This window comes from Halyomorpha halys, unplaced genomic scaffold, assembly GCF_000696795.3.
Source record: "Halyomorpha halys isolate HHAL.00 unplaced genomic scaffold, Hhal_1.1 Scaffold1341.1, whole genome shotgun sequence".
NCBI lineage: Eukaryota > Metazoa > Arthropoda > Insecta > Hemiptera > Pentatomidae > Halyomorpha > Halyomorpha halys.
In genome coordinates, this window is record NW_027110471.1 from 71,946 (window position 1) to 82,914 (window position 10,969).

The 10,969-nt window shown below is 29.8% G+C and overlaps 1 protein-coding gene across 1 annotated transcript in view; it reads right to left on the reverse strand.

Annotated features, from left to right (window-relative positions):
* Positions 1–318: 318 nt before the first annotated feature.
* Positions 319–10,969, reverse strand: part of LOC106689352 (pickpocket protein 28) — a gene marked incomplete in the record, with an annotated part of 16,787 nt that continues 6,136 nt past the window's right edge. Inside the window, 6 exon segments of the mRNA XM_067048643.1 lie at positions 319–1,972; positions 2,051–2,142; positions 3,780–3,951; positions 4,032–4,091; positions 7,364–7,562; positions 9,644–9,715. Coding sequence (XP_066904744.1) covers positions 1,845–1,972; positions 2,051–2,142; positions 3,780–3,951; positions 4,032–4,091; positions 7,364–7,562; positions 9,644–9,715 — 723 coding nt within the window.

Below are 10,969 nucleotides of genomic sequence, written 5' to 3' on the forward strand. Positions count from 1 at the left end.
AATAAAATATATAATATAAAAATAAAAAAGAAACCAGAGTTTGCTGAGAAGAAGGAAATAATCAGAGATACGTGGTATCTTAATGATAATCCAGGATTAAGTGGTGATGTGAGAGGGTAAGAATGAAATGAGTTGTGTTGGAAAATAAAATATTTCTTCTAATATATTACAGATATTATTGCCTTAGAACAGCACATAATATTGTAATTACTATATTAGTTCAAAGAAAGCTTTGGCAAATATAAGTCCAAACAAAGATTTTGTTGTTATTCATTATAGAAACATTTATTTCTAATTATTACATACTTCTTTATTATTTAACATCAATGGACATTTCTAAATCGTAATATTCATGATTAACAAACATTCAATAACATAGATACCATTTAAATTACTCGTGTGTTGTTTATGCCTGCGTGAACAAAGAAATATTTTAGTACCTTTCTTAATCATATTCCTATAATTAAAATTAAAATTAACAGTGAAGTTAATAAATTAAGGAGGTATAGTTATGTAATTTGCAGGTAACCCGCTCATAACTAATCCATACGGGTGAACAAACATAATTATCGGTGAAAACTACTAGAAAGCATAAACAATTATTTATAAAAAATCATTTTAGTCAATTTATTGAATTTAGTAGTATCATTCCTGTTTTCAAATCCTGTCCAAAAGAATTCTAAAACTGTTAGAGAAATTAAGAACCAAGAGCCCTGTAAAAAAAAAGAAAGTTATTTCATAACAATTTTTAATTACTTAACAATGTATTGATGAGTCTGATAATAATATTGCAAAATAAAGAATAGCAACTGTTTTAAAACATTAAAAAAAATTAATTTTTCATTTGTCGCTCGTTCTGTATCGTTAAGAACTATCTACAATACTAAAACACCTATTAGTGCATCATTTTAGGTAGATTAAAATGCTAAATTTGCTAAAATATGAGCCCTAACTGAGCTGTTTACGTTCAATAATTCCTGAGATATACCTTTTTAAAAAGAAATTTCATAACAAAAAATCTCCTTTAACATTGTCAATTTAATCAACTAAAGAAATTATTCTTGGAAAACTATATCTCTGGAACCATTAGATAAACAGATGTCTATTAGCACTCAAATTAAAGCTTGTTTAATGTACTATAAAGTAGTGTATGACGTTTTTATTTGTAGGAGTAGTATTTTTCATTATATTTGCCAAAATAAATTCACAAAATGTGGTTTTAACCAAATTTTTGATTTATGAAAAATTATCTCTCGGAAACTATTAAATAATTAGATGTACCAATGTCTGTTAGCTCTCATATTAAAGCTAGTGTATAATGTTTATCTTCACATTAGTTTTCATGAAATTCACCAAAATAAATTTTTTGGACCAAATTTCTGATTTATGGTACTATTTCTCAGAAACTATTAGATGAACAGATATTATATTTCTTGAATAATCTAGGTAACAACTAAACTATTTTCTGAAAGGAAAGAAAGCAAATTTTTTTTTTTTGCTTGAAAGGACTCTAAAATGAATTATTTTTATCTTTGGAACAGCTACCATTTCCCCCACCCCTAAATATGGTTGGCAGAGTCATCAACACGACTAGTAACTGTGTTTATTGTTTTCATTAAAGTTTAATAAAAAATTAGGGTGAAATAACATCTTTCTTGTTTCTATGGGGCTCTTGGAATATGAAGTCCACAAAATGATCAAACAGGAAAAGGTTTGTAGAATAGTTGGGTGACTTTACTCTTCATTGTCTGCGGTGCCATCAAAGTAAGTACGAATTTAAAAGATGATTGAAAAACTTATTTCTGTAAATATTAAAGATATAAAAAATTCTAAATTCATATTATCTATGACATGCTTCTTCTCCTGATTTCTTTTAAATTCGCCCATAAGCGTAAGGTGGAATAATACAAAAGTTCAACAAAGCTGAGAACACTCACACCATAAAAAAGGCCCAGTAAGCCGCCACAGTTTGCTGGAAAAAAAAAGTTATTTTGTTCACTAATTATTATAATTAAAATCAAATAAATGATAGGATGTTCTAAAAGGCAACCTAAAAAATCGACTATCCCATAAAGCTCATTCCTATGACTTGTCGTAAACTGCACATCTTTGAAGAAAACGGAAACTCTGGAGGCATCATATCTGTAACAGTATATAAATTTATATATGTATATATAGTTGACCATAAAAATTGATATATAAGAAGATGGTCAGGGTTGCGGTCAAAGGAGAACAACTATTTTTGTTGTAAACTATTTTTGTTTCTCCTTTGACCGCAACCCTGACCATCTTCTTATATATGTATATAAATTTAATTTAATTTAAATATGAAGAAACTGTGAGAGTGGTTTTAAATAAAGTAAAGGCTCGTATATATGTGATAGATATCTGTCATACTAAAACTATCACAACTGTCAGGAGACAAAATGACAGTACTTGCCTACATGCTGACAGTGAACCTAACCTTGCTAAGAGGTCAACTGATCATTAAATTCAACTAACAAGTTTCATAATTGACATATAACAAACAGAAAATATGCAAGTTTATAAGTTATACATGTATAAGATTAGTATTATGTGGTTGTAAGATGTGACAGTTCACTGTGTCAAAGCATGTGATACTACCAACTATCAAGCAAATTCTGATGATCCAACAGTATGCTCACAACAAATACCATAGTTTCATTATACTACTGGAAGCTGTCACTATCACAATCACAGTATAACCTAGAGAGGGGATACCCACAAGGATCTGTTCTTGGTCCTGCTCTGTGGAATTTGGTCTTTGAGAAGTTGCTGGAGGAGCGGTTTCCTGTTGTTAACTGTGTGGATGATTTGGCTAAAGTAGTTTCCTCTAATAGCAGAGCTAGCTTAAAGCAAGAACAAGAACAGTGCGCCAACCTAATAAGTGTATGGTAAAAAAACAGGAGACTAAAGATGGCTGCAGCAAAAAGGCAGGCTATGCTGCTGAAAGGTAAAATGGATAGAGCCTGAATAAATCTGATTATTGAAGGTACATGAATATGTACAAATGAGGTGGTCACCAAGGTGTCTGATTTGGTAGAGGATGTAATGTGACTCCTCACTTGGACTACCATGAACATTGGTTGGCACTAGCCTTGAATGGCTTTAGTCGTGTTGGGTGCGCAGTCTGGGGCCTTAAATGCCCAGCTACAATGACTAAATATAAGAGGGTTGTAGTGGGTAATATGAGGTATGTGTCCCCTGCCTGAAAGCAGAACCTAACACACTCATGAAAAAGCAGGTTGGCAATGATTCTATGGAGGGCTGTGCAATGTGTCATTAGAACATATAGGAGTGTGTCTCATCAGGTTGTCCAGGTATTAACAGGAGGGGTTCCTCTCAACCCATTTCTGCGAGAAAACATGTTCAAACATACATACAAAAAAGAATGCCCTGCAAATCTGCCAGAAAATCTTAAGGTGAGAATTGGGGAAGATCCCAGAAAATGGAAAGCTATTGTCCAGAAGGAAACAATGGAAAAGTGTAACCAGTGGTGGATGATGACCCTGAATGTAGAATGGATCGACCTAAAGCTGTCACACTTAAGTATAGACGTGTGATCATCTCTTCCGATACCAATATGTGGAGCATGGTCTGAGGTTCGGTTAACACAGATGTCAGAAGTAGTCTGTTAGCGGAGAGTGTGGTGAGGTATCTTTTTGTCATGAGCCCCTACCATATTTTGATTTTTAAACACACTTTTCTGTTTTATTTATTTTAATATATTAAATATGCTTAGAAACCAATATCCTTACGGTAGAAATGCATCTACGTCTTCACCATAAACACGAAGAACATCATGGAAATTGAAATCTGCTTGTGTGGATTCTCCATCATATAAAATGGAAGTACAAGCTGGTAGACAATCACAACTTCCCATCATTTCACTTTTATAAGCGGAATTTATTTCACTTACACGAAGTTTATCTATAATAAAAAAAAAATTCAATATCTGATGTATAAAATATTGAAGTATGAAGTGTAAAATATACTTAGGAAAATCATACATTGAGCATCAACCATACATTTTTTCTTTCCTGGGCCACAAATTTTCATCTCTTCTTTTCCTAAACAAAGTTAGTATTTTTTTAATGGAGATTTTATAAGCAATAATTAACAAAATATATACCAAAGGCAGTTTAAACCATTGATATCATAGTACAGTTAACATCATAATTTATAACTTACATAAGTTAAAGTTCAAGAAAGAGCCAAAAATAATGAGAAAAAATATGCATGAGACTCTTTGCGTGTTAGAAGCAATATTTCTAAGATTGTGAGAAGATGATCATGGAAATTATCAAGAAAAGTATACAAATAGGGTTGATTCATTAGGGCTGAATCCAGAAGATTATTTTTTCACGACTTGGATTCAGCCCAGGAAAGTGGTGGGATAAAACATTAGTTACAAATATTTTTAATATTAGTAAAGAGAGAGAAATATTTTATTCATCCATGCTGCCCAAATACATCGGGTTGTTACATTAGATAGTATACTAATCAATCCATGATCGGACATATATAAATTTCATATAATTACATGATATAATAAAATAGAAAGAAAACATTTTTTTTCCCCACAGTTTCCTTTTACAATTAATTCCAGTCTATACCCCAATTACAAATATTTCAATTCATTCCTTATTTCTTTCCCTTTCTTGTTCCTTCAATTTCACTATTTCGCAATTTTTATTTTATACATTAATGACAAATTCACTCTCCCGAATTCATCCTCTCAGATCCTCTCTAGTGACCCGTTTAACAAATTCAATATTAGACGGCAATGTGAGATCAAACCATAAACAATAGTCACAGCAGTAGATCAGTTTACCAAAGATCAAACAAATTAATTCATTTTACTATAACAAAACTAATACAGAGATTCAAAGAAAAATATAATAAAAAGCCGGTTAAAAGAAACACTTAAATGGATAATAAGTTTTAAAAAAATAAATAGATAAAAATAAAATAATTTAATGAATAAATTAGTTGAAACTCACAAATCGACACGTCCATATATTAAAATAAATAAATAAAACAATGATTAATCTCCGAGCTTATTCCCATGCAGGTGGTTGGGTATGATCCCCCCCAAAAAATTGTATAAAAAGCTTTTATATAACTTTTTACACTCCTTCTTTTTATATTCTGTTTTATCATATCTACAATGTTTGTATCATGATCCCATTTATCCCTAATGATCCCTGCAAAGTGAGGTGAAACATTGATTACCTATAAATAGTGTGTGTATTTATGTATCTTTCTTTACTAGCACCCTGAGTATTTTCCTACAATCTATACATTCGCTCAACTACTATTCTTCCAATACAAAACTTCTTAGGTTCAAATATTCATTGACAAATTTATTATTTAAAGATTAGAAAGTACGATAGAATTTGACTGACAAAATCTCTTTTAACTAAATTATGTATCTCTTTTATTCACCATTTTCCATTAATTCATATTTTAAGAAACAAATTTTGGGTTTATAATGTTGAAGTATGATAAAAATAATTTATACTGTAAAATTTCCCATCCTCAAGCACAATCTCAAATACAAATTTACAACTAAAATCAATAATTTAAATTTTTTTTTGCCGGCAATTCTGCCCAGGTCATCAACAACGATAAGAAAGTGATAAGAGTGTTAAGTTGATTTGTAATTAAAAATTACAAAAATCCTCATGAATTGTATATATCGCTGAGTTGTTTGAATGAGGCAATTCTTACAAAAAAAATGTATTTCATCTTTTATTTGATCTGATCTATAGGTTGTAATAATAATAATAATCTTTATTTATTCTTGGATTGATCCCTTTAGAAAAATTTACAGGCGTCAAAATTAGGCGTTATAGCCTTAGAGTAAATTACAAGATGTTATAAAATAAATTAATACAATGAATTTAAAAAATATACAAATAAACAACTATAATTAACAAAATATATAAAATAATGTTAAAACAAATAAAATAAAACTACTTGTCATATTATAAAACATAAGATGATTTCTGATAGTAAATAAAAAGGAAAAAAAATCAAATACAATTAAACTAAAAAATAATAAATGAAAAGAGATAATTTCTACTAGTGTACACATTTACAATTATAAACGAAAATCTAAGACATGAAATACAGAAAATATATAAAGCTTTTTTGAAACTTTCAATTTTATTCTTCCAGAATTGGGTGGACAGAAGGTAGTCGAAGATATGGGATTTGAAGATTGGAAGGGTATTAGAACTACGAATAAAGGAGGGAATAGAATTCCATAGGAAAGAGGAACGGATGAGGAAAGATCTATCGAAGGCTGCAGTTCGATGCGCAGTTACATATAAGTCTGAAGGCCATGAGCGGGTATTGCGGGAATGCACTGAGGACTTAAATTGAAGGATATCTGAGATGTACAATGGACGGTGTGATTAGATAACTTGATAGAGAAAGGAAGCAAGGAAATATTTACGACGGTAGGAGGGGTAAAGCCACTTCAACTCTTCATAAAATCAGGTGACAGAGGCGTCCCTGGGGACCCCAAAGATGAATCGTACAAAGTAATTATTTAACTGTTTTTAATTTTTCTTTGAGATCCCCAGACTTGTACTGTGGTTTCTTTTTGACAACCCTACTAGCTTTGGGATGATCTATAGAAGGATCAGAGATGAGAAAGAAACCCCCTTCTATGGAAATATCTTTGGAACACATCCATTTAAAAATAAAACCAAAACTTTTTTTGTACCACTATTCAATTGAATTTAAATAGATGAATAATTATAAAGTCTTGTACTCTTTTTGTACTGGTCTTTTTTCCCATCTTATTATTTACAAAATAGAAATTATTAATTTTTTATAATTTTTTGAGGTTTATTACTTCCATCATTTTCAATAAATTATTATTTATTTATTCATTAACATTGTACAACGTTTCGGGACCACTGTCCCATATTCATGCACTATAAAAACCCCATGATTTCATATGGGAAATCATGTCCTCCATTTTTGCATCTTTGTGATTTCCCATATGAAATCATGAGGTTTTTATAGTGCATGAATATGAGACAGTGGTCCCGAAACGTTGTACATGTTAATGAATAAATAAATAATAATTTATTGAAAATGATGAAAGTAATAAACCTCAAAAAATTATAAAAAATTGACTCACCAGACTTCCTAGAGAGATAATCCAGATTAGAAATTATTAAATATTAACTAAAAATGTAAATTATTAAGTTTTAAGACCAATTTGCTCCACTGTGCAAAGAAAAATAATTTTTTTAATATCAAAGTTTAACTAAAAAACAAAAAACTATTGAAAAGAGAATAAGATACACAAATAAGAACTTACTCGGCATATGAAGAGCAACACAGCCACATTCCAACCAAGTGTAATTTGTGAGACATTCAATTTCACAGTTTGGTTGATTATAAACCTTGAAGAACGATAAATATCTTTCTGATGGAAAGTAACAGTGCCTCTCTTGTGGTGAATACGAACGTAAGTTTTTGCTAGTCGTCATTATGTTAGGTTGTACCATAATAAGAACCTGGAGAGATAATACTATACATAGATATTTTTATGGGAAGATGGTTGGGGAAGGAATAGCTCAGAAGTGAAGAACACTAATAAGTGGTACATATTTTGTTATTATATCAATGTTTCATTGTTACCTTTTTTTTTTTTTTTTATATTCAATGTATAGGATTCAGATTTGAATTTCTGCTAGAGTGCTTTGGGAATTTCATTTTTAATAATAAAGTTTTTTGAACAACAACAAAACTAGATTTAAAACATAGTTATTGATAGTTAAAAGTTGTATAATTTAAATATCTTTAGGAAAAAAACTTTATTAAAGTTATTTTCAGGAAATTAATTTTCTCCCTTTTTCACTTGTTTATTCCCTTTTTACACTTGAGCAACGTTTCAGCCTCTTCCACTTCTACAAATAGGAATATTTCCAATCAACATTTAATAATTGACACATAGCTATAATCAATAAAGTTGGTATTGCATCTTAATAAATATATATTTTTTTTACATATTTATATACAACAATAATTATTTAAATACATATACATCATTTCATTAATTTATGACCATTTAACAAATCTAAAAAGTTTCTTGATATTGAGCCAAAAAATCTAAGTAATTGTTCATATTGTTTCTTACCTCATTATTAATTTGTGGACATTTGTCATTTAAGATTAAAAATTATTTTTATATGTTCCCGTTAGAATATAAGTCCTAATTTTTTTATTGATCGGCTTCTTTTATTATCTTTCATTTTTTTCTGTTTTAAAACAATATTTTCATTTTTAAATGCACTTCCCTCATTTTATGTCTACTCAATTGTCCAAATTACAGTGCCCTGCCTTGTTATTACCTTAGGGATTTGTCTAATACTCTTTCTCTATGTTATGCATTGATTTTAATTTCTTATCTTACTAATTATTATTGGTTCCAAAACCCTATTTTATTTATTATATCTACATAATGCTGTCAAATTCCTCCAGTATTAGTTTTTAAATTAATTATGCCTTTTATATATTTGGTTGTATTAATTGATTCTATATATTTTCTAATTCTTACATCCTTGGCTCTGTTTATAATTTCAACTTCTTTAAAATTAAATTCATGGTTAATTTCTATACTGTGTTTTGATAATACTGTGGCATTAATATTTTTATAAGAAGATGGTTGGGGGCGCAGTCAAAATATAACACAAATAAGTTGAAATAACTTATTTAATCGGGCCGACGTTTTGGCCAGAGTTTCTAGCCGTCATCAGGACTAAGGACAAAGAACAAGATAACAATCAATGAATACAAAAAATAAAGCATAAACAGAATGACATAAAGTAAATAATTGTACTGAATGAAATTTATAAAATTAAAGTGATAAAAGAAGCAGAAAATAAAATGTATATCTAGGTAATTGAATTAGTAAGTAAAAATATCATAATTAAGAAAATAAAATAAAAATTTTGAAGTTATATAATGCAAAGGAATATGAATATTTTATTTTATTTATAATTTAAAAATTAAAATTTTCCTTAATTATGTTATTTTTACTTACTTATTGAATTACCTATATATTCATCTAATTTTCCACTTCTTTCATCACTTTAATTTTATTAATTTCATTCTGTACAATTATTTACTTTATGTCATTCTGTTTATATTTTCTTTTTTGTTATCTTGTTCTTAGCTCAGATGAAGGCTAGAAACTCTAGCCGAAACGTCGACACAATTAAATAAGTTATTTCAACTTATTTGTGTTATATTTTGACCACAACCCCAACCATCTTCTCATATAATTCATGCATGGTGAACTATCACTGTCATTATAATCATCATTATATATATAAACATCATTATAATATTTTTATGGTTTTTAGTATTTGTTTTATGCTGATTAATCTATTTTTAAATTTTGTGACATCTCTTCTATGTAGCATTTGTTATTACATTGCTTGCAGTTAATTTTATAAATAATATTTTGCAATTAACATTATTATATATAAAATATAATCAAGTTTTAATAAATAATAAATCTTTTTGTAAATTTAGTTGTAACAGTACAACTAATTATTTAATATTTAAATCTTTGTGATTCAATCTTACTTACCTCCTGCATTAAAGGAATTCTTAAATAACGCATTCCAACCTGTGGGAACTCGGCTGGGTTATGGATAAGCACCTAAAATAAATCAACATAGTTTCTTACAATTTTATTTTATCTTTATTAAAAAAAAAAAAAAGTTTTTAAAGAAATAAATCAAATTTATTTTCTTTATAGTGCCTGTATCTTCTCTGTATTTTTGTATCTCCTCCATACATCACTATCTTTATTTTATCCTAAGAAGTCATGCTTGATGATGTTTGCCCTGTTTTTATCCAGTATTTGGATAATTCTTAAAAAAATATCAACTATAGTGCTACTGGCGTATTTCATCTTGTAGCGACACCGCTACCTGTCTAAACAGTAAATATTACAGCCACCAAAACCTCTATGGCCTGGCATGACGCAACCTACCAGGTAACAAGGGAATTACTACTGGGGACAAGTACTAGTGGTATGCATAAATGTATAATTTAAAAAAGATTCCAATAAAATATGCTGATCTACTGAAAGTAGTCTAACACGTAGTACCTCTTGATAGCGTTTAATAGGCCAGAAACTTAACTAGCCCAGAACTACAAGGTCTCAGCGTTAAATCTTGCTTCAAGAGAAAAAAATCCTTAGGAGGTAGAGGATAACAGTTTGCATAGTGGATCAGTACGTTCTAGTGCTAAAGTTTTGGAAATTTTTATTGTCTTTTATTTCTCTATCTTCACTTAAACTTTCCTCCTTACTCTGCCTTTTATCCTTGGCAGCTGGAACTCTTTGGGCTTGCATACCCCTTTGTACCTACAGGAATAGTACTGGGTAGTACGAAGTTAGCTTGTGGCAAGACCTGGCAGCTGGAACCCTTCGGGCTTGCATTCCTCCTTTGTACATATAGGAATAGTACCCTGTAGGACGAGGTTACTGTCCTTAGAGAACTTATGGCTGACACCCGTAAGTCTCATCCTACCTATTCACCCCCTAATCACTGCCTTACCTATGTGAGCCTGCATTATCGAGGCCTTGTGGTTAAGAGTGCCTAATATTATCAATTGGATTTTGATCATCTTACATAACTACCTCGACAATCTTGAAGCATTGTTCTCATCTCTGTTTCAAATATTCACAAAGAAAAAAAACTTTTTTTCCTTCCATCAATTTTTTTTTTTTGTTACCTCAAACCCATTGCCATTAAAATGGCATGTGATGATTACTGTTTTGGTTAAAACTGCTCTTCTGTGAACTAGGGATATATTCCTTGAATGATAAAACCTTATAAAAATAAAATTCCACAGTATATTGTTTTCATAAATAAATTTATAATATATTACTGAGAGTGTGGTAAGG